This window comes from Mustelus asterias, chromosome 12 (genome assembly GCF_964213995.1).
Source record: "Mustelus asterias chromosome 12, sMusAst1.hap1.1, whole genome shotgun sequence".
NCBI classification, from domain to species: domain Eukaryota; kingdom Metazoa; phylum Chordata; class Chondrichthyes; order Carcharhiniformes; family Triakidae; genus Mustelus; species Mustelus asterias.
This window is the reverse complement of record NC_135812.1, coordinates 44,754,118-44,778,228: the sequence shown is the minus strand read 5'-3', so window position 1 is coordinate 44,778,228 and position 24,111 is coordinate 44,754,118. Positions and strand designations below refer to the sequence as shown.

Genomic DNA, 24,111 nt, shown 5'->3' with positions numbered 1-24,111 from the left:
ATCCACTCCACGGTTTAAAAATAATCTTCAAGACTTTCACTGTTTAACACGTCTTAACCTCACATTTGACAGATTATTTTCTGCCGATGGATCCCCATGGTAGACTTCTAGCCAGTCTGTCAGACTTCTCTTTGATTTAATTGAGTGGCTCATTTAGTTGAGGGCTCTGTGGCACATTTTCCCGTCCTATTTCACCTCATCGGTTGTCCATTGCCATTAATAAACTTGCTGCAATCTCAACATGGCCACTAATCTTTCCATCTAACAATGGCGAGTCAGAATGAAATAAAAACCTTTGATGAAGACTCACCATAGGTATTACAACAAGAATGGACAATTTCCTGGAACAACTTCAAGATTAACATCATCCTCGGGTGAATAGTGTGTTGACATGTACTGTCAACAGCACACTGTCCTAAACCCACTTGTCTGTCACTCCTGTGGTTGAGGTTCCATCAACAGATGCAGCTTATATTTATAAAGCATGTTTAATATAATGAAACATCCCAGGATGCTTCACAGGAGCATTATGATACTGAACCACACGAGGAGACCGCAGCTCTCCGATACCATTGTCCATGTGAACCATTTAGATGATGGACTTGTTATCACTACCTATCGAGTAATTAAAACATCAGATTTCTTCCTTTATATCATCGCTTTGCAATCACTAATAGATTTCAGGATGCAGTGTGATCCCTGGGCACGCCACTTTATTGTGATGTACAACACCTGAAATACAGCAACTTATTGAGTGGATGTAAGAATCGATTCTTTCTTTCCCTTTTGCATTTCTTCTTCAAATGTTGTACAACTACTCTGCGTTTTCTGCAACATCCTCAAAGTATCCTTCTATCCTCCACTTTGCTTCCTTTTAAGAATGTGTTCTGAATCAACCGCCTCTAGTTTTCTCTTCATCCCCCCAAAATGCTGAAAGTAGGTACAGCAGGCAGTAAAGAAGGCAAATGATATGTTGGCTTTCATAGCAAGGGTTTTGAGTATGGGGATAGGCCACATCAAGTTTTGTGTGCAGTTTTGGTGCCCTTATCTGAGGAAGGATGTCCTTGCTATAGAGGGAGTGCAGAGAAGGTTTACCAGGCTGATTCCTGGGATGGCAGATCTGTCATATGAGGAGAGACTAAGTCGGTTAGGACTATATGCACTGGAGTTCAGAAGAGCGAGAGGGGATCTCATAGGATCTTATAAAATTCTAACAAGGTGAGACAGGGTAGATTCAGGAAGAATGTTCCCAATGGTGGAGGAGTCCAGAACTAGGGGTCATCGTTTGAGGATAAGGGGTAAACCTTTTAGAACTGAGGTGAGGAGAAATTTCTTCACGCAGAGAGTGGTGAATGTGTGGAATTCACAGCCACAGAATGTAGTTGAGGCCAAAACGTCTGATTTCAAGAAGAAATTAGAGCTAAAGGGAAATGGGAGGAAGGAAGATCAGGATATTATATTCTATGATCAGCCATGATCAAGATGAATGGCGGAGCAGGATCGAAGGGCCGAATGGCCTACTCCTGCATCATGTTTCTAAGTCCTGAAAAGTTACGATTCGTAGAATCCCCACATTGCAGAAGGAGAGCATTCGACCCATCGTGTCTGCACTGACTCTCTGACAGAGCATCCCACCCAGGCCCTACCCCTGTAACCCCACATGTTTACCCTGCTAATCCCCTTAACCTACATATCTTGGGGCACCAAGGGTCAATTTAGCATGGCCAATCCACCTAATCTACACATCTTTGGACTGCGGGAGGAAACCAGAGCACCCGGATGAAACCCACACAGACATGGGGAAAATGTGCAAACTCCACACAGACAGTGACCCAAGGCCAGAATTGAACCTGGGTCCCTGGCGCTGTGAGGCAGCAGTGCTAACCACTGTGCCACCGTGCTGCAAACTATGCTGTATTGTGTTCCCTCTCTTCAACGTTGTGGGCCTTACCATGAACACAACTATTGTGTCGTTGTTGCATCTAATTCTCGGAAAACCTACAGGGATGGAATTTTACAGTCCCTTATGCCGACAGGATTTTCCATTCCTGCTAAAGTCGATGGACTCTGGAGCAACTCGCTGTGTAAAATAGAGGGATACTTTTAGGAATTTTACCGTGCGGTTGGAAAACACACTGAGCCACTCAGAAATCCCGCTGGCATAAGGGGGCAATATAATTCTGCCCTCTCTTACACCCATCCCCTTTTGGAGCTGAATTACATTCTGCTGAAACTAGGAAATCAGGATCCAACTCTCAGTTCCATCGAGGAGAACAGTTTAATAAACTTTGCCATATTTTGAATTCAGAAGATGTCATGAAAAAGTGATAAACTTAGGTAATTATATATAGAATGTTCTAACTGACTTATTTTAATAACATCCATAAAAATAAAATGCACTTCTAAAATTTGTCGATTAACTTCTGCGTGATTTTTTGAATTTTTAAAAATCATCTCTTCTGAACGTGTTGACTTTGTGTTTCACAGCAACCGCAGCTAACTTGTTACGCTCCATGCATGACACTGCACATTAACAGGCTATTCAGTTGTTTACAAACCATCCTCAACCAACCCACACTTACAAAATCCAAAACAAAACTTCTATTAGATGTGATTCTGTAATTGGGCAGCACTTGCTAAACAATCCTGAGGGCACTAATACCTACACTAACAACCAATTTAAGATAATCAGTCAAGCTCATAACATGGGTCATCTACACTTGCGAGAAGCAATGTACATCCATATACAGTGGCCTGCTCTTTGCAAACAAAAGGAATATGTTCAAGCATCGTGCCATTTTTGAATTAGCAGGAACTTGGGGAGTCTGTATTTTCTTGTTGCCCTTTCTCCATTGCAAGATTTCAGTCAACTAGAGCTGACTTGCCAACCAATCAGCATCGTTTTCTCCTGTGGTCCAAATTGTTGTGATAGTTTGAAATTTGACATTCTGATGAGTTCAAGATGAAAAACATGTCTCTCTTTTCAGCAATATTCTAGTCAGGCCTTCATTCATTCCCGACATGTTCGCTTCCAGCCTGTAATGCCAGAGTCTGCCCAATTTTCTCAGCACTAACCAAAGATGACTGCTCCATTCTGACCTACCTGAGGTCAGCTAACTTGGCATGGAACTGGAACACTCCTAGGTTCTAAATGTTGCATCTACTGACTTTATTAATCAGCCTTTGGTAAATTTCCCAAAGTTTTATTAGCTTCACAGCTGGACATGCCGGACATTAGTTTCTTCAATTGGATTTATGTTTTCCCATACACGTGACATGAACTTGTGTATTTTAATCCCATGCTGTCCATCGTGACATTAAGGTTCTATGATAATTGAATCTGCTGGGAGCAACACAAGTTTACATATTGAAGCTTCATCCTATAGGTCAAGGAGATGCCTGAAAGGGGGAGCACAGGGTTAATTTTGGAAGTTATAATTGGACCGTATCACTGTAAAATCTTGTTGGTTTTTAATGCATATTGCAAAATAACTGCTTCAGAATCTGACAAGCGTCTGAAGGATTCAATTTGGGTGCATTCACTATTTGGACATTGGTTGATGTGATTTCTGACTGCTTGTCATTTGCCTTGCACAGCTCCAGCAATTTATTCAGTGTTTATACAACACAGAGGTTTAGAATGTACTTGCCTGTATATATTTTCACTGGGGTAGCTGTTGCCAAACATTCCTGCACCATCCAACCATATATGGGATACTTGGTGCGATTGGAATGGAAAGTGTTACATTAGGAACTAGTTTCTTGCAAATGAAAAATGTTTTTTTTTAATAGCCCGTTGGCATTGATCCTGGATATTGTGATTCATGTCATTTTCTACAACTTCACACCAAAACTAAACATGATGTTGGCTTGCGTATTTGCAGACAATGTTTGCTGGATAAATATGTATATACCGCAGTTCAACATTTTTTTCTCTTTATTTTAGGTGCAATCCTAAACCAGGGTCCTATCCTACTCAAACATATTACTTTCCTTCAGCCACTGATTCCCATTACTACCAATATTCACAGCATGCAAACGAACAGATACATTGGTTCGGACCCGGTCATCAACAACCTTTCAATTATGGTGTTGCATCTGCTCCGAGCCTTAAATATGATGTTGGACCTGGACACAGCCATGATCTCGGTTACATATCACAACGTGGACACGACCATTTTGTTGGGCACACATCTGCACACGGGCATAGCCACGATCTTGGACATACATCTGGACATGGGCATAGCCACGATCTTGGACACACATCTGGACATGGGCACAGCCATGATCTTGGACACCCATCTGGGCATGGGCACAGCCACGATCTTGGACACTCACCTGGACACGGGCACAGCCATGATCTTGGACACCCATCTGGGCATGGGCACAGCCACGATCTTGGACATAATCCTGGGCAGGCACAAACTTGTGACCGCAAACATGATTATCAATATGCTGGAAAGGCACCATTTAATTCTCCTGTGCTCCAACAGAGTTACTATCAGAACCCTGCTGTTACAAAAGATGTTGAAGGTTCCTGTTCTGTCGTCATGAACTAGATTCTACTCTCTGGTCCTTTACTGGCACAGGCCTCTGCACAACATACAGATGTTATGCCATCATCATAGAACACAATATTCTGCCAAAGATACCATTTTATTTTTTGATGACTGGTTTTCAGATAATAAGAAACATTGAAGTTCCCAAGTGCTGGTTCAAGGGTGGGATAGTAGAAAATTGCGCATTGCGTGAATGAAAGATTTGAAAACGTACAACTATGTTTGTACCAAATATTGCTATTAAAAATCTTGTCATATTTTCAATAGTTTTCATTTTTTAGTAAGTTTAACAATCAATTCCTTGTTTGTATTTGCATTATAATCATTGCTCATTAGGACAGGTTGCATGGATTGGAGCATTGTTTGTGGTTGCAGAGTATCATAGAATTTTAGAGCCTGACTTTACCCTGTTACATTGTCCATTTCAATGTCACCTGGCAGTGCCTATAGGTCAACATTAGTACAACTAGGATAATGGAGCAGTTGAAGTACATGAACTGGCTCATTTTGTATTCAATGAATATGCCAATGAACAAATATCAGTTGTTCGGACAAGGACGAATCTCCAACCCAGGTGGTCTTGAGTCCCAGCAATGCTGCATGTTTGAACCTGACTTGCACTGTTGAGCAGCAACTTTGAGTGTTTTGTCAGGCTACTTACAAGATGTAAGTGTAAGAAACAAGATTAAAGAAATGTTGGCCAGCCATACGAGTTACAGAATGGCAGAGAAAGCAGTCGTGGAGAGCCCCAGGACTATATGTTTCAACTTTTGTCAAGTCTAATATTAGCCAAGCCTTCAATTGCCAAAGGTAGAAAGCAGTGGCTGGGATTTCATAGAATCCCTACAGTATGGAAGGAGGCCATTCGGCCCATCGAGTCTGTACCGACCACAATCCCACCCAGGCCCTATTCTATTCCTGTAACCCTCATTTACTCTGCTTATTCCTTTGACACTAGGGTCAATTTAGCATAGCCAATCCACTTAACCCACACTTCTTTGGACTGTGGGAGGAAACCAGAGCACCCGGAGGAAACCCACACATGCAGACTCCACACAGACAGTGTCCCGATGTTGGAATTGAACCTGGGTCCTTGGCGCTGTGAAGCAGCAATGCTATCACTGTGCTACCGTGCCCCATTAAACTAATGTACATGTGCAAGACAAGGGTCTGACAGAACTCACCCAATTGTGAGAGGAGGAAACGAGAGGGTGAGTTATCGTGAGTTGCTGTTGATGCACCTTGTCGTAGACGAGGATTGGTAAGAGTATGTGAACATGTCACTTGTCTTATGCTGTAAGATCTTGATAGTTCTGCTTAATTTTAGGGTTGGTTATGGGTCTGTAAGGTCTGTGGGTTTTATCCCTTTACTTTTTAAATGATTCAGTTTAAATTTCTGCTAGTGAGATAATGGACAGTCAAGGCAGTTGGGATTCTCTGTAGCTGGTGTTGGTGAGAAATTACATTGAATTGTTTTATGATTTGAGTTGGCTGAGTGTCATATTCTGTCGCTCTGTTTGAAGACATGGCTAAAAGCAGCTTTTTCTTAGAATGACACCTTATATTTAAACAAACCATTGATTCGTCTGTACCAGAAGGAAACCTTTATTTTCTGATATTATGATGCAAAGTGTTTGTAATGGTTTTGTTATTTGTGGGAATGGATTCAAATATGTTGACGTTGTTTGTGACTATTGTATCCAAAGGAAATGTCTTCCTTCTTTGTAATGGAATGTAAACTGTGAGGGGTGTAAGGAAACAAGGGATGGATATTTATTTTTAGCCCTTATGGCCGCAGTTAGAGGTGGAGTATGACTCTTCTGGACATAGTTCTGCGTCACGTTAAAAACAGAGAGAGAGAGCGAGATACTGTCTGACTGGCAACCCTCAAGGACTCCAAGGAACTTGAGGATGAAGAACTTCCATGTTGTCTTCACTGCTTTGTGTTAATTTTTATGTAAAATCTTGTTTAATAAATTCCGCTTGATTCATGCATACTAGTTATTTGTACCTTAAATAAAACCACAAAGTGCTGGATAAACTCAGCAGGCCTGGCAGCACCTGTAGAGAGATAAGCAAAGTTAATGTTTCAAGTCTTCTCGGAAACTGCAGAGGGGTAAAAATGTGATGGATTATATAGTTAGAGAGAGGGGGTGGAGCAGAATAGAAGGTCAGGAATAGGTCAGAGCTAAGGAGGAAGTGACAAAGATGTCATGGACTCAAGACAAAGATGTGTTCATGGTGGCATTAAGGACTGAAGTAGGTGCTGATAGAGGCATAAAGGTAAGATAGCAGAATGTGTTAACAGAACAAAGGTCAGTGCTCAGTGAAACTTAACGAGTGACAGATGGCCCTGTGAACTTTCCCTTCCATCTTGCCCCATTTTTGTTTTTTGTTTGTCCAAATGCAACGCCCCATAACACCCCCTCTTTCCTCCACAGGGCCATCAATCAACTTGTTTTTGTTATTTGTACCTTGCTAGGTCAAGCAAAACTGAGGATCCTAGTGTTAGAAATTCACAATTTGGACCTTAAGTGTTTTTAAATAGGACCGTTTTATACCTGGAAACCCTCAGATCTCCCCCCCCCCCCCCCCCCCCGACTTCAGTTAGAGAATTCTGCATGTGTATGGATTGGAGCAGAAGCCAATGTCATTGTGAAGAAGGGAATTAAAGTGCAATTTGTTTAGAACAAAATTCTGCCAACTATTTGTGACTTCTACGTGACTAATGGGCAATTATGGTTGTACTTCCACGTCCAGTTATACTTCTCATTTGTTTGCTGAATTTGGGGCTTGAAAATGTGCTGATGTCTCATTGGTGAAGGAATCTGAAGTTGGAACATGACCAGTTTGTATTATTAACTTCGGCTATCTGGCAATTAACAGAAATGGGGGTGTTGATCACATCTCTTGAGGTTCAATGGTACGGTCCTGGGTAGGCCATAAAGATAAAGGCTTGAAAAGAAGTTGACTAGGCCGTGCAAATTTTTTTTTACATTGAATCTTTCACTGATAACACCCAGCTCTAACTAATCACCACTTCTCTCAATCTCTCCACAGCCCTGATTTGTCACACTGCATGTTCTACGTTCTAACACTACATTCTGTACTCTCTCCTTTCCTTCTCTATGAACGGTATGTTTTGTCTGTATAGCACGCAAGAAACAATACTTTTCACTGTATGCCAATACATGTGACAATAAATCAAATCAAATCTATGTCCAGTATTGCATGAGCAGATATTTCCTCCATCTATGCTACCCACATTCCAAAAATACATTCCACTTACCACACAGTTGAGTAATGTCATGTATGAAATTCTCTGCCAGTGCGATGCCATTTATGGAGGTTGTACATCCCAGTGAGTTGACTCATTGGATCAAACAGAATGTTTCTTTGGTTGTTCATAATAGGCAGAGTACAAACTGTATTCAATCTGCAATGCACTTGGGCAACACAGTGGCACAGTTTCTTAGCACTGCTGCCTCATAGCACCAGGGACCCAAGTTCGATTCAGGCCTGTCTGTGTGGAGTTTGCACATGTTTCCCGTGTCTGTGTGAGTTTCCTCCGGGTGCTCCGGTTTTTGATTTTGATTTGATTTGATTTATTATTGTCACATGTATTAACATACAGTGAAAAGTATTATTTCTTGCGCGCTATACAGACAAAGCATACCGTTCATAGAGAAGGAAACGAGAGAGTGCAGAATGTAGTGTCACAGTCATAGCTAGGGTGGAGAGAAAGATCAACTTAATGCGAGGTAGGTCCATTCAAAAGTCTGATGGCAGCAGGGAAGAAGCTGTTCTTGAGTTGGTTGGTACGTGACCTCAGACTTTTGTATCTTTTTCCCGACGGAAGAAGGTGGAAGAGAGAATGTCCAGGGGTGCATGGGGTCCTTGATTATACTGATTGCTTTGCCGAGGCAGCGGGAAGTGTAGATGGAGTCAATGGATGGCAGGCTGGTTTGCATGGTGGATTGGGCTACATTCACGACCTTTTGTCTTGGGCAGAGCTGTGAATAACCAGAAAGAATGCTTTCTATGGTGCATCTGTAAAAATTGGCTGACATGCCAAATTTCCTTAGTCTTCTGAGAAAGTAGAGGTGTTGGTGGGCCTTCTTAACTATAGTGTTGGCATGGGGGAACCAGAACAGGTCGTTGGTGATCTGGACACCTAAAAACTTGAAGCTCTCGACCCTTTCTACTTCTGTAGACAGGGACATGTTCTCCTTTATACTTCCTGAGGTCGATGACAATCTCCTTCGTTTTGTTGACATCATTTTGTTCCTCCCACAGTCCAAAGATGTGCGGGTTAGGTGGATTGGCCTTGCTAAATTGCTCTTGGTACAGGTTAAGGGGATCAGCGAGGTAATATGTGGGGTTATGGCGATGGGGTGGGTCTGGGTAAGATGCTCTTTCAGAGAGTCGGTGCAGACTCGATGGCCTGAATGGCCTCCTGCACTGTCAGGATTCTAACTCACTTGTTTCATCCAAAATAAAATAGTTGTTTGATGTGATTCTGCGATTGGGCAGCACTTGTTGGACAATCCTGAGTGTGCCAATAGCTACACTAGCAATCAGTTTAAGGTAATCAGGTGGGCTCATATCGTGGCTCACTTACACTTCTGAGAAGTGATGTACATTCATACTCTCGGACCCAGTCCCTACAAACGAAAGGAATATATTCCAGCCTTGCGCCATTTTGAATTACCCAGGAGCTTGGGGAACCTAAAGTTCCCCATTGTCCTTTCTCCAGCATGAATACCTCTGCCAATCAGAGCTGACTTGCCAACCAATCAGTACCTTTTTCTCTTGAAGTATCAATTGTGATTGTTTGAAATTTGACATTCTGATGTTTGTCCTGATAAATGCAAGATGGAAAGCTTCGGTAACATTTCAGCAATATTCTAGCTCATCTCAGTCTTGTCTTCCCTTTGGGATTTGCTTTGCATGGCCCCAGTTGGATCATAACAACCACATATATGCTCCACCAGCGTACTGCTTACTCCCACCTCTGTAATGTTGTCTGACACTGCCACTGTCTTAGCTCATTTGCTGTTGGAACCTTCATCCATAACTTTGTTACATCTGGACTTGACTATTCCAAAGCTCCCCTGGCTGGATTCCCATCTTCCAATTTATTTAAACAGAACTCTGCTGCCCGTAACCAAACTCACACTGGGTCCTGTTTGCCTGGGTGTTTGCTGACCTGCACTGGCTCCCAGTCCGCTAACCACCATTTAAAAATTCTCCCCCTTGTTTTCTAATCACTCGATGGTCTTGCCCCTTCCCTTCTCTGTCACTCTCTTTCACCCTATAACCTTCTGAGATCCAGGGCCTCTTGCACATGCCTGATTTTAACTCTGGTGGGTGTGTTTTTAGTTGCCTAGACCCTAAGCTCTGGAATGCCTTCCCCTAACCTCATCGCCACTGTGGCATCATCCTCTCCGAATCCTTTCATTGGTTTGAATACATAGAAAATTGCCTTGCTGGAACTTGCAAGACCAGCACAGTATCTTCCGAGAACTTGCATGGCCAGACAATACACATGCAAATTATTGCTCTGTATCACAACTTTTACAATGCTCCTCAAAACTTTTTAACCAAGCTTTTGGGCATCTGATCTGGTATCTTGTTGTGTTGGTACTGAATTTTCTTTGATAACCGCCCACCGTGAAGCACTTTGGGACATTTTATTATATTAAAGTTGCTATTTAAATTCAAGTTGTTGTTGTCCTCAATTATTTAATTAACCGCTTTTAACTACAAAATTAGATTACTGGGAAATATTAAAATCCTTGTGATGTGTTTTATTTTTGTGCCATTTGAACATTTTGAACTCGCATGCTACTCAGAGTGTGTCAAAATCCGACTCAATAGCATTCCCAGATACTGAAATAACATCTTCCTTCCATCTGTTCCCAAACATCATTCCAATATGTAATGGGTTGTCATTCTCGGAGTAAATTGATTTGCTTGCCTTTCATCACTTTTCCCATCAACGCTTGCCCCGACATCTTGCTCCCTCCACTATTGCCCTATCCCCCTTGTTGCTTCTGCTGCCATTCCACCATCACCAGTGCCCCTGCCACGCTTAGCTGCAGCACTGGCCGTGCCAGATTCGCTAATTGGAAATACAAATGAAAGCCACTTGATACTCGTGTGGATCTGTGATAGCACTCTTGAGTTGAAGGTTGTGGGTTCAAATCCCATGCCAGTGAGTGGGGCACGGAATTACGGGCTGATGCAGCACTGAATTGCTGCAGAGCTCAGAGGGGTCACCTTTCAGATGTGGTTATAGAATCCCTACAGTGCAGGAGGAGACCATTCAGCCCATCGAGTCTGCACTGACCACAATCCCACACAGGCCCTATTCCCATAACCCCACAAATTTACCCTGCTAGGGTCAATTCAGCACAGCCATTCAGCCTAACCCGCACATCTTTGGACTGTGGGAGGAAACCGGAACACCCAGAGGAAACTCGCGCAGACACGAGGAGAATGTGCAAACTCCACACAGTGACCCGCAGCCGGAATTAAACCTGGGTCCCTGCCGCTGTGAGGCAGTAATGCTAACCACTGTGCCACCATGCTACCCATGTCATGGAACTGGAGCTGCAGATCGCTGACCTTAGTCTAGTCAGGGAAAATGGGAGAAAAATTGACAGGAGTTATAGGCAACTAGTTACACCGGGGCATCAGGAGGAAGATACGTGGGTCACAGTTAGGAGGAGAAAAGGGCAGAAGGGTAAAGTACCAGGGAGTACTCCAGTGGCGGTCTCTCAAAATAGGAAGGGCTTGGTGACAGGTGTGAGAGGGGAGGGGAGTGAACAGTTAGAAGAGGGGTCACCTGTGGTTGTCCCACTCCAAAACAGGTATATTGTTTTGGATAGTGTGGAGTGTGCCTCTCCAGTGGAAAGACACAGTGACCAGGTCACTGGCACACAGTCAGGCTCTGTGGCCCGGAAAGGGAAGAGAGGGGTTAGGAGAGCGATAGTGGTGGGGGATGCATCAGTTAGAGGCACAGACAGGCGATTCTGTGGGTGCGAACGGGACTCCAGGATGGTAGTCTGCCTACCTGGTGCTGGGGTCACGGATGTCTCCGAGAGGATAGGAGGCATATTAAAAGGGGAAGATAAAGAAACGGATGTCATTATACACATTGGTGGAAATGACGTAGATAGGAAAAGTAGGGGGATCCTAAGAGAGCAATTCAGGGAGTTGGGAAATAGGTTAAAAAGTAGGGTCACTAGGGTGGCCATCTCTGGGCTGCTCCCAATGCCTCGTGCCAGTGAGGCTAAGAATAGGGAGTTGGTACAAATGAATGCCTGGCTAAAGGACTGGTCCAGGAGGGAGGGCTTCATTTTCATAGATCAATGGGAAGTTTTCAGGAGAGGATGGCACCTGTACAAGAGGGAGGGGTCACAACTAAGTTGGAAGGGCACAAATATCCTGGCTGGGAGCTTTGCTAGTGCAGTTCGGGGGGGTTTAAACTAGTATGGCAGGGGGGTGGGGATCAAAATATTAGGTCTACAGGTGTGGAGGCTGGGGACGAGCTTGGGGCTGGGACAAGGCTGGCAAAGAAGAAGAGCACTCTGGGGGAGGACGACCTCACTGGGCCTGGAGGTCTGGAGTGCTTATACTTCAATGCAAGGAGCGTAGCAGGTAAGACAGACGAACTTGGGGCCTTAATGCGCACGAGGAATTTGGATGTGGTTGCGGTGACAGAGACTTGGTTGAAAGAGGGACAGGACTGGCAGCTGAATATTCCAGGGTACAAGTGTTTTAGGCGAGACAGAGGAGGGGCCAAAAGAGGTGGGGGAGTAGCGGTATTAGTTGGAGAGCATATTACAGCGGTGCAGAGGGAGGACAATTCAGAGGGGTCGTGTAACGAGTCACTCTGGGTGGAGCTTAGAAACAGGAAAGGCGCAGTCACTATGTTGGGGGTGTACTACAGGCCCCCCAACAGCCCAAGGGAAGTGGAAGAATGGATATGTCAGGAGATACTGGATAGGTGCAGGAAAAATAGGGTTGTTGTAGTGGGAGACTTCAATTTCCCTGGTATAGACTGGAAATCGCTGAGGGCAGGGACTCTGGATGGGGAGGAATTTGTAAAATGTGTACAGGAGGGTTCATTGGAACAATATGTAGACAGTCCGACTAGAGAGGGGGCGATACTGGACCTAGTACTGGGGAATGAGCCCGGTCAGGTCTTCAAAGTTTTGGTAGGGGAACATGTGGCAAATAGTGACCACAATTCTGTTAGCTTTAGGATAGTGATGGAAAAGGATGAGTGGTGTCCCAAGGGTAAGGTGTTGGATTGGGGGAAGGCTAACTTTAGTGGGATCAGGCAGAAATTGGCAGCTCTTGATTGGGAGAGGCTGTTTGAGGGTAAATCCACATCTGGTATGTGGCAGTCTTTTAAGGAACAGTTGTTAGGGCTACAGGACAAGCATGTGCCTGTAAAAAAGAAGGATAGGAAGGGTAGGATTCGAGAACCGTGGATAACCAGGGAAATTGAGGGACTGTTCAAAAAGAAAAGAGAGGCGTATGTTAGGTCCAAGCAGCTAAAAACGGAGGGAGCTCTGGAGGAGTACAAAGAAAGTAGGAAAGTACTCAAACGGAGAATTAGAAGAGCAAAAAGGGGTCACGAAATGTTCTTGGCAGACAGGATTAAGGAGAATCCCAAGGCATTTTATTCATACGTTAGGAACAAAAGGGTTGTTAGGGAAAAAATCGGACCTCTCAGGGACAAAAGTGGGGCCTTATGCTTGGAGCCCAAAGAAGTAGGGGAGATCCTAAATGAATACTTTGCGTCGGTATTCACAAAGGAGAGGGATGTGTTGACTGGGAGTGTCTCGGAGGAGAGTGTTGAACCGTTGGAGAAAATCTCCATTACAAAGGAGGAAGTGTTAGGTTTGTTAGAGAATATAAAGACTGACAAATCCCCAGGGCCTGATGGAATCTATCCAAGGCTGCTCAGGGAGACGAGAGGTGAAATCGTTGGGCCTCTGACGCAAATCTTTGTCTCGTCACTGGACGCAGGTGAGGTCCCAGAGGATTGGAGGATAGCCAATGTGGTCCCGTTATTTAAGAAGGGTAGGAAGGATAACCCGGGTAATTATAGGCCGGTGAGCTTGACGTCCGTGGTGGGGAAGTTGTTGGAGAAGATTCTTAGAGATAGGATGTATGCGCATTTAGAAAGGAATAAACTCATTAACGATAGTCAGCATGGTTTTGTGAGAGGGAGGTCATGCCTCACTAACCTGGTGGTGTTTTTTGAAGAAGTGACCAGAATGGTTGACGAAGGAAGGGCCGTGGATGTTGTCTATATGGACTTTAGTAAAGCGTTTGACAAAGTCCCTCATGGTAGGCTAGTGAAAAAGGTTGGATCTCATGGGATAAAGGGGGAGGTGGCTAGATGGGTGGAGAACTGGCTTGGTCATAGAAGACAGAGGGTGGTAGTGGAAGGGTCTTTTTCCGGCTGGAGGCCTGTGACTAGTGGTGTTCCGCAGGGCTCTGTACTGGGACCTCTGCTGTTTGTGATTTATATAAATGATCTGGAAGAAGGAGTAACTGGGGTGATCAGTAAGTTTGCGGACGACACAAAACTGGCAGGACTTGCAGATAGTGAGGAACATTGTCAGAGGCTACAGAAGGATATAGATAGGCTGGAAATTTGGGCAAAGAAATGGCAGATGGAGTTCAATCCTGATAAATGCGAAGTGATGCATTTTGGTGGGAATAATGTAGGGAGGAGCTACACGATAAATGGAAGAACCATAAAGGGTGTAGAGACGCAGAGGGACCTGGGTGTGCAAGTCCACAGATCTTTGAAGGTGACGTCACAGGTGGAGAAGGTGGTGAAGAAGGCATATGGCATGCTTGCCTTTATAGGACGGGACATAGAGTATAAAAGTTGGGGTCTGATGTTGCAGATGTATAGAACGTTGGTTCGGCCGCATTTGGAATACTGCGTCCAGTTCTGGTCGCCACACTACCAGAAGGACGTGGAGGCTTTGGAGAGAGTACAGAGGAGGTTTACCAGGATGTTGCCTGGTATGGAGGGGCTTGGTTATGAGGAGAGATTGGGGAAACTGGGGTTGTTCTCCTTGGAAAGACGGAGGATGAGGGGAGACTTAATAGAGGTGTATAAAATTATGAAAGGCATAGATAGGGTGAACGGTGGGAAGCTTTTCCCCGGGTCGGTGGTGACGTTCACGAGGGGTCATAGGTTCAAGGTGAAGGGGGGGAGGTTTAACACAGATATCAGAAGGACATATTTTACACAGAGGGTCATGGGGGCCTGGAATGTGTTGCCGGGCAAGGTGGTGGAGGTGGACACACTGGGAACGTTTAAGACTTATCTAGACAGCTATATGAACGGAGTGGGAATGGAGGGATACAAAAGAGTGGTCTAGTTTGGACTAGGGAGCGGCGCGGGCTAATTGTTCTTTGTTTCTCGTTTCAAGGCTTCATTCTATGATCATCTTGCTGGTGCCAGTACAGAGCGAGACTGCGGATAGTTGGGAACCTGTCTCGGGGGCAGGGAATTCAGATGGTGTTCGTAAAGCAGAAGTGGAAATGAATAGGGTTGGGAAGCATTTTCTGATCAGGGCCAGTGTGATCTCCTGGACTCGTTTCGATCGCCTCAGGGGGTCGGAGAGGAATTTCCCAGATTTTTTTTTCCCCATATTGGCCCTGGGGTTTTCACTCTGGGTTTTCGCCTCTCCCTGGAGATCACATGGTCTGGAATGGGGGGTGGGGGTGAGTTAATAGGTTGTGATGAACAAAGCATCGAAGCTGTGAGGGACAGCTCGGTGGATAGGATATTAGGATGTAGATAGGCTGGAAAATTGGGCAGGGATCCTGGATTCAGGATTCAATCCTGGACCGGGGAGCAGCGCGGGCTTGGAGGGCCGAAGGGCCTGTTCCTGTGCTGTATTGTTCTTTGTTTTTTGTTCTTTGTTGTTCTACCCCCAGATGTCAGGTCTGTCCTGTCATATAGGCCTAAAAGATGCCAAGGCACTATTTTGTACAAGGGTTGGGGGCATGGCTGAGGAATCATAGGAACAGGAGTAGGCCATTCAGCCCATTGAGCCTGCTTCACCATTTAACACGATCGTGGCTGATTGGACACTTCAATGCCTTTTACACCCACTATCCCCAGAACCTTTCATGTTACTGTTACTCAGAAATCTATCAATCCCTGCGTTAAACATACTCAATGACTGAGCTTCCACAGCCCTCTGGGGTAGAGAATTCCAAAGATTCATAACCCCCTGTGTAAAGAAATTTCTCCTCATCTCGGTTCTAAGTGGTTTCCACTTTATTGTGCCCCCTGTGTATGGGTCAATAACAATAATGACTCAGATGATATCATTATAAAAAGCAAATGCCCTGTCCGTCATCCCACTGGTTTTGTGGAAGCTTGCTGTGAACAAATTGGTTGTCACTTTTGGGTAGAGACATCAGAAAATGTTTCTGTGCCTGCAAAGCATTATAGAGCAGCCTGAGTATGTAAAATGCTATATAATATATATATTATATGGGGCTAAATTGTATAGCCTCCGACAATGCAGGACTCCCACAGGATATAAGATGTAGGAGGAGAACTAGGCCATTCAGCCAATCAAGTCAGCTCCACCATTCAAAGCCCATTGATTACAACACAGGCAATGGATCTGGAAGCAATGCTGTAAGACATCTAATCACCTCATAGAAGTGGTCAAGGTCAGTGAATGTGTTTTCAAATCTACACCCTACCAATGGCACCAGAAGTCTCAGCTACTGCTCAAATCTCCTCATCACTCACCCACCTACCATCTCTATTGATCAGGACTCATACATAATGGAGATATACTTCCTCTTAACCTAAATCACTCGTGGCACTGCCACACACCTCAAATCCACATCTCTAACCTCGCACATACCTTTAGCTATTCAACCTGGGGGATGGGCCAGACACGGTTGAGAGCCCTAACAACCACAGTGGGTAGAAAACCACGATTGAGGAAGAAGGAAGACATATTGACAGAGCTCTCAACCGTGTCCAACCCATCCCCCACGCCACTGCTCTCATTGCCTTCCATCCCTCACAGAACCAGGATAGAGTCCCCCTTGACCTCACTTTTCACCCACCAGTCTCTGCTTTCAAAGTTTCATTCTCCATCATTTCCGCCAACTCCTGTATGATGCCACAACTCAACACATCTTCCCCCCACCACCCGCCCCCCCGGTCAGCATTCCACAGGGACCGTTCTCTCTGGGACACCCTCCATCACACCCAACACCTCATCCCCTGCCCACGGCACCTTTCCATTCAATCGTAGAAGGTGCAACACCTGCCCCTTTACCTCTCCCTTGCTCGCCGTCCCAGGTCCTAAACAGTCCTTTCAGGTACAGAAGTGCTTCACATGCACCTCCTTCAATCTGATCTATTACATTCGCTGCTCCCATTGCGGTCTACTCTACATCGGAGAGACCAAACACAGACTGGATGACCACTTTGCTGAACACCTTCGGTCCGTCCGCAGGTAGGACCCAAACCTTCCCGTCACTTGCCATTTCAAACACACCACCCTGCTCTCCTGTCCACATGTCCGTCCTTGGCCTTTTGCAATGTCCTAGTGAACTCCAACGCAAACTGGAGGAACAGAAGCTCATCTTCCGATTGGGCACTTTACAGCCTTCTGGACAGAACATTGAGTTTAACAACTTCAGGGCGTGAACTCTCCCCTCCACTTTCACCACATTTCCATTTATTTTATTTCATTTTGTTTCATCTCATTCATCCATTTTATCATCTTTCTGTCTCACCTCCATTTTTCCACTTCTCCATTGCAGCTCTTCTTGCCCCCTCCCTCCCGCTTTCAGGGTTACTGCCACATTCCTCAGGCAGTCCTTTAACAATCCATTCCACCCCCCCCCCCCACCCCCACCCCCACCCTCACAGTATAAATCTCTGCTGATTCTCTTTGCTCTCAGCTCTGATGAAGGGTCACCCAGATTCAAAACGTTGGCTCTATTCTCTCCCCACAGATGCCGTCAGACCTGTTGAGATTTTCCAGCATTTTCTGTTTTTGATGCAAGAGGAAAGTATGGTACAGATGTGAGGGTGAGGACACCCTCAGGTTAAGTTAGGGGAATTGCTCCCTGAAGGGGCGGCACGGTAGCACAGTGGTTAGCACTGCTGCTTCACAGCTCCAGGGACCTGGGTTCGATTCCCGGCTTGGGTCACTGTCTGTGTGGAGTTTGCACATTCTCTTCGTGTCTGCGTGGGTTTCCTCCGGGTGCTCCGGTTTCCTCCCACAGTCCAAAGATGTGCGGGTTAGGTTGATTGGCCATGCTAAAAATTGCCCTTAGTGTCCTGGGATGTGTAGGTTAGAGGGATTAATGGGTAAAATATGTAGGGATATGGGGATAGGGCCTGGGTGGGATTGTGGTCGGTGCAGACTCGATGGGCCGAATGGCCTCTCTCTGTGCTGTAGGGTTTCTAAGATTCTAAGATTCTAAGAACATCTCAAGCAGAGAGTGGGTGGCACGGTGGCACAGTGGTTAGCATTGCTGCCTCACAGCGCCAGGGACCCAGGTTCAATTCCGGCCTCGGGTCACTGTGTGGAGTTTGCACATTCTCCCCGTGTCTGCGTGGATTTTTTCCGGGTGCTCCGGTTTCTTCCCACAGTCCAAAGATGTTAGGTTGATTGGAAATGCTAAATTGCCCCTTGGTGTTGGGGGATTAGCAGGGTAAATATGTGAGGTTACAGGAATAGGGCCTACGTGGGATTGTGGTCGGTACAGATCGATGAGCCAAATAGCCGCCTTCTGTACTGTAGAGAATCTATGATATAGCCTCCTCTGGAGAGCTCTTCCCTCCAACCCCCTTCTCCTCGCTCTTCCAACAGCTTGTCCTGCTCTGTGTGATCTCTATTCATTCTCCGCACCATGTGGTATTCCCAGGAGAATGGCTACTCGTGTTCGGAAGCAGCTAGCTTTGTGCAGAATCAGCAAAAACGTCTTGAGTACCTGTCACACCAACTCCCTGTAAAAGTACGCAATTTGGAACAACAGTAGAAAGCACCAACCACTTGTAGAATTATAAGTGTTGTAGCAACACTCAGAAAAAATTAAATCATCCTTTTAGTAATTAATAATCTTCTGGATTTCTTCACTGCTATACACATTCCATGATCCCATTCCTTTAAATAAAATTAATGGGGAGGGAAGGGGGTAGGACCCATCTTGCTGCTGAGTGAGTTGACAAGTTTTCAGCTCTGTGAGAATAAGAGAGGTCATTGGGTGGATTGTTGAGCTCCAAAATGGCTGGTGTCAAATCGGTGTGGCAACTGGTGTCTGAAACTACAAAGAAACTACAAAGGGTCATAAACAAAGCCCAGTCCATCACGCATCATCTAACAAAACTTACAACACCAGGTTAAAGTCCAACAGGTTTATTTGGAATCACGAGCTTTCGGAACGCTGCTCCTCCCTCAGGTGTATAACATTTCTTACCGTGCCCACCCCAGTCCAATGTTGGCATCTCCCAAACAAAACTTGACAGTGACCACACATCTGGTGTTATCAGGACATGGTCGGTCATGGGGGTGGCACAGTGGTTAGCACTGCTGCCTCACAGCACCAGGGACCTGGGTTCAATTCCAGCCTCGGGTCACTGTGTGGAGTTTGCACATTCTCCCCGTGTCTGTGTGGGTTTCCTCCGGGTGCTCTGGTTTCCTCCCACAGTCCAAAGATGTGCGACTCAGGTTGATTGGCTATGCTAAATTGGCCCCTTTTAGTGTCAGGGGGACTAGCTAAGGGTAAATACATGGGGTTGTGGGGATAGGGCCTGGGTAGGATTGTAGTCGGTGCAGGCTCAATGAACTGAAAGGCCTCCTCCTGCACTGTCGGATTCTATGAAGGAGTCTGTTTTTAAAAAGCATCTAAAGTGAAGAGTGAAAGGCTGGAGGGGGAATTACAGAGTTCAGAGCCCAGGCAGCTGAACCTGTTTAATGTTTTCTAAAGATTGAGGCATTCAGTTTCTAGGTCCCACCTTTTGCACAAGGCACATCGATCTCTTTCAAATCAACTCTTCTTGGAACCAGTACAGCACAGAAATTGAACCTCGGGCCTTATTCGTGACTGGGAAAACTGGGGGAGGCTGAAAACTATTTCATGTTCCATTGTCTCTTGCTCAGTAACAACTTTAGTTCGCATTACCAAAGGCTCGGTCAGAAATGCTTCACATTCTAGCCTATCAACACAAGAGCTTGGCTGTGGATTTAGTAGACCTTTTAAATGCCAGCTCTGCTTTACAATGTTCTGTTCCATATGTAGAGAGGAAATAGCAAAGAAAGAACTTGGTGGAAAATGTTAGCACCCGGTGCTATGAGTGAACTTAGGGATCCAAAATGGCGCACATACGTATGGAGGAATCACACCAGATGCTATTTGGTGCAGACGTTAGGGCTCATACTGCTGGGAAGTATGCAGGCCCGGCAGATCGCAATTTGATTTGATTTGATTTATTATTGTCACATGTATTGGGATACAGTGAAAAGTATTGTTTATTGCGTACCGCACAGACAAAACATACCTTTCATAGAGTATGTAGGGGGAGAAAGAAAGGATAGGGTGCAGAATGTAGTGTTGCAGTTACAGAAAGTGTGAATAGAAAGATAAGCTTAATATATGATAAGACCTTTCAAAAGTCTGATGGCAGCAGGGATGAAGCTGTTCTTGAGTCGGTTGATACGTGTTTTCAGACTTTTGTATATTTTTCTCATCAATAGAAGGTGGAATAGAATACGTCCGGGGTGCGTGGGGTTCTTGATCATGCTGGCTGCTTTTCTGAGGTAGGGGGAAGTGTAGATGGAGTCAATGGGAGGGAGATTAGTTTGCGTGATGGATTGGGCTTTGTTTATGACCCTTTGTAGTTTCTTTGTAGTTTCAGACACCAGTTGCCACACCGATTTGACACCAGCCATTTTGGAGCTCAACAATCCAGCCAATGATCTCTGTTATTCTCACAGAGCTGAAAACTTGTCAACTCACTGAGCAGCAAGATGGGTCCTACCCCCTTCCCTCCCCATGGAACATTTTGAAATGTTTTACTACATATTAAAGGTGCAACAATTTGTTGTTAAAAATGTTCATGCTAACCTTTCTGCTAACTGCAGTGATGAGGTGCTGGAATTTATTAGCCAATGAACAACATTATTTAAACAAATCAGACTGCTCCTCAGCAAAACAAAATGGCGGTTTGATTGGCTCTTGGGAAATTGGACTCAGTCCCCCATTTCTCACAAAGAACCATACGGATTGTGAAGATGTGTCATTTTCAGCTGATTTATGACATTAACATTGATGCCTGGAATTTTCCAGCCCTTCCCGCCAGCAGGATCTTCTAGCGGAGGGTGCCAGCCATGCAAAACCCCATCAGCGGGATTGGAACATCCCAGCGGGCCACCTCCACCGCTGGAAAACACGCTGTGGGGGTAGGGGGGGGGGGGGGGGAGCTGGAAAATCCCGCTCTATATCTTAGTGCACAGTCTGTATGCCCAGAATAGCTCCCCTTGTAACCTGCAGTAATTCAGCCAAGAAACCCTTTATTGGAAATCAAAGGAAGAACCACACCCGTGGATTACAGCAAACAACACTGTACCCTGGGGACTTACAACTGTTCGGGTTAGAGCAACTGGTTTTAACTCCCTGCTGTTCACTTCCCATTGGGCAAACCTCCGCTCACTCAATAAGGGAGTTGGCACTCCATGAAGTCCACAGGGAGATCTATCGATGGTTCCCCCCATGTCCTTCCTGGCCGTCATAGCATAACGCTTCTCCACAAATGCAATCTTCCCAAACGCACAGTTGGCGTGAGGATTTTCCTTTGTGTGTTTCGATGAAAACAAACAAATACTTTGGTTTTCAATGGGAACATCCAACAATGACAGTCAAGATGGCTGGCCCATCAACCATCACCAGTTTCACAACCAGAATAAACTTGTATGAGCAAGTTTAAAGTTCATTTATTAGTGTCACAAGGAGGCTTACATTAACACTGTCTAGGGATTTAACCATGCATTACAGATAACATTTTAAAAGTTTATTCAGTAGTATCACAAGTAGGCTTACATTAACACTGCAATGAAGTTACTGTGAAAATCCCCTAGTTGCCACACTCCGGCACCTGTTCGGGTACACTGAGGGAGAATTTAGCATAGCCAATGCAGCTAACCAGCACATCTTTCGGACTGTGGGAGGAAACTGGAGCACTCGGAGGAAACCCACACAGACACGGGCAGAATGTGCAAACTCCACGTAGACAGTCACTCGAGGCCGGAATCGAACCCGGGTCCCTGGCGCTGTGAGACAGCAGTGCTAACCACTGTGTCACCATCCTGCCCCAAACTTATGTAAAGATATAACTTATTTCTCATTCTTGTCAGAAATGGTACCCACAATTTCTTTGAGCTCTGACGAAGGGTCATCCTGACTTGAAACATTGGCTCTGTTCTCTCTCGATGTGGAGATGCTGGTGTTGGACTGGGGTAAACACAGTAAGAAGTGTGACAACACCAGGTTAAAGTCCAACAGGTTTATTTGGTGGCAAAAGCCACTAGCTTTCGAAGCGCTGCTCCGTCATCATCTGTTCTCTCTCCACAGAGGTTGTCAGACCTGCTGAGATGTTCCAGCATTTTCTGTTTTTGTTTCAGATTCCAGCATCCACAGCAATTTGCTTTTATCCCACAATTTCTTTCTTGGGCCTGGTTGCCGAGGGAGATTGGATTGGGGGAATGGTTGAGTTAATGAGCCAGATGCTGACGCTTCTCTGAAGGTGGGAGAAGACCAGAGACTAGACCAACCCATGAGGAATTCTCATATGATTAATACAGGTTTTTGTATTATGGTACAGGCAGAACCCTGGGAATAGGTTACCTAGCAACCATATGAGCCAGACAGATATAATTCTTAAAAGTTTATTCATGGGATGTGGGTATCAGTCTACATTTATTGCTCATCCCTAGTTGTCCTTGAGAGGGTGGTGGTGAGCTGCCCTGTTGAAACGCTGCAGTCTCCATTGTGTGGGTACAACCACAGCACTGTTAGGAGCAGCGTTCTAGCATTTTGATCCAGCGACAGTGAGGCTGAGAGGATTGGCCATTTCTCAGCCTCAAGAATTTGCTGCGGGGGGTTCTCCAGGGCTACATCCCGAACCCAAACATATCTAACTGCATCATCATCACCTATTCCTCCATCAGAAAGTCAGGAGTTGGGCTAATTCACTAATGATTCCTGGATTCAGCTTATGTATTCAGTATCTCTGCATTTTCTACGAGGGTAACTGTAACAATGCTTGAGAAGCTCAACAGAACTCAGAACAAAGCACAAGAACAAAAGAAATTGGAGCAGAAGTAGACCACTCAGCCCATTGAGTCTGCTCTGCCATTCAATACAATCATGGCTGATCTTAGGTTTCAACTGCATTTTGCTGCCCACTCCCTGTATCCCTTAATTCCCTGAGACCAAAACTCTGTCCACCCATCCAACAATGGAGCATCCATAATCCTCTGGGGCAGAGAATTCCAAAGATTCACAACCTTTTGAGTGAAGTAATTTCCACTCTTCTCAGTCCTAAACGATTGGCCCCTTATCCCGAGACTGTGCCCCTGAGTTTATATCCCCCGACTAACGGAAACAATTTTGCAGTGTCCAAAGTTTTTAAAAAAGTGGATTAACAGTAACTGTTCCAGATTAATAAGAGGAATTGGAAAATCCCTTGTAAACTAAACAAAATGAATGAAGTATTTATAGTGTTAAGGTTTATGGATTTCTGAAGAGATTTGTGATACTTTGCCTGTACTGGTTGCCAGGAGGTAGGGCAGTCTGTGCAAATCTAATGATTGGAACTTTTGATATTACTGGCCTTTATCAATCGAGGGATTGAGTTTAGGAGTCCGGGGATAATGATGCAGCTATATAAGACCCTCGTCAGATCCCACTTGGAGTACTGTGCTCAGTTCTGGTCGCCTCACTATAGGAAGGATGTGCAAAAGATTGAAAGGGTGCAGAGGAGATTTACAAGGATGTTGCCTGGATTGAGTGGCAAGCCTTATGAGGATAGGCTGAGGGAGCTTGGTCTTTTCTCCTTGGAGAGACGAAGGATGAGAGGAGACCTAATAGAGGTATATAAGATGTTGAGAGGCATAGATCGGGTGGACTCTCAGAGGCTTTTTCCCCAAGGTGGAAATGTCTGCTACGAGAGGACACAGGATTAGGGTGCTGGGGGGTAGGTACAGGGGAGATGTTAAGGGTAAGTTTTTCACACAGAGGGTGGTGGGCGAGTGGAATCGGCTGCTGTCAGTGGTGGTGGAGGCAAACTCAATAGGGTCTTTTAAGAGACTCCTGGATGAGTACATGGAGCGTAATAGGATGGAGGATTATAGGTAGGTCTAGAAGGTAGGGATATGTTCGGCACAACTTGTGGGCCGAAGGGCCTGTTTGTGCTGTAGTTTTTCTATGTTTCTATGTTTCTACTCTAGGTCCTCCTTAGAGC

General features: G+C 45.3%; 1 protein-coding gene across 5 annotated transcripts in view; it reads left to right on the top strand.

Annotated features, from left to right (window-relative positions):
• rhbdd2 (rhomboid domain containing 2) overlaps positions 1 to 24,111 on the top strand; it is an 87,573-nt gene that overhangs the window by 54,142 nt on the left and 9,320 nt on the right. For 2 of the 5 annotated variants that reach the window (XM_078225142.1, XM_078225144.1), the window contains one exon: positions 3,947 to 10,333. In XM_078225142.1, the coding sequence (XP_078081268.1) occupies positions 3,947 to 4,559 (613 nt within the window). In that variant the 3' untranslated portion in view covers positions 4,560 to 10,333. Of the gene's footprint in view, positions 1 to 3,946; positions 10,334 to 15,031; positions 15,140 to 24,111 lie in introns of those variants that run through there. The other 3 variants (XR_013499103.1, XM_078225143.1, XR_013499104.1) reach the window with 3 other exon arrangements.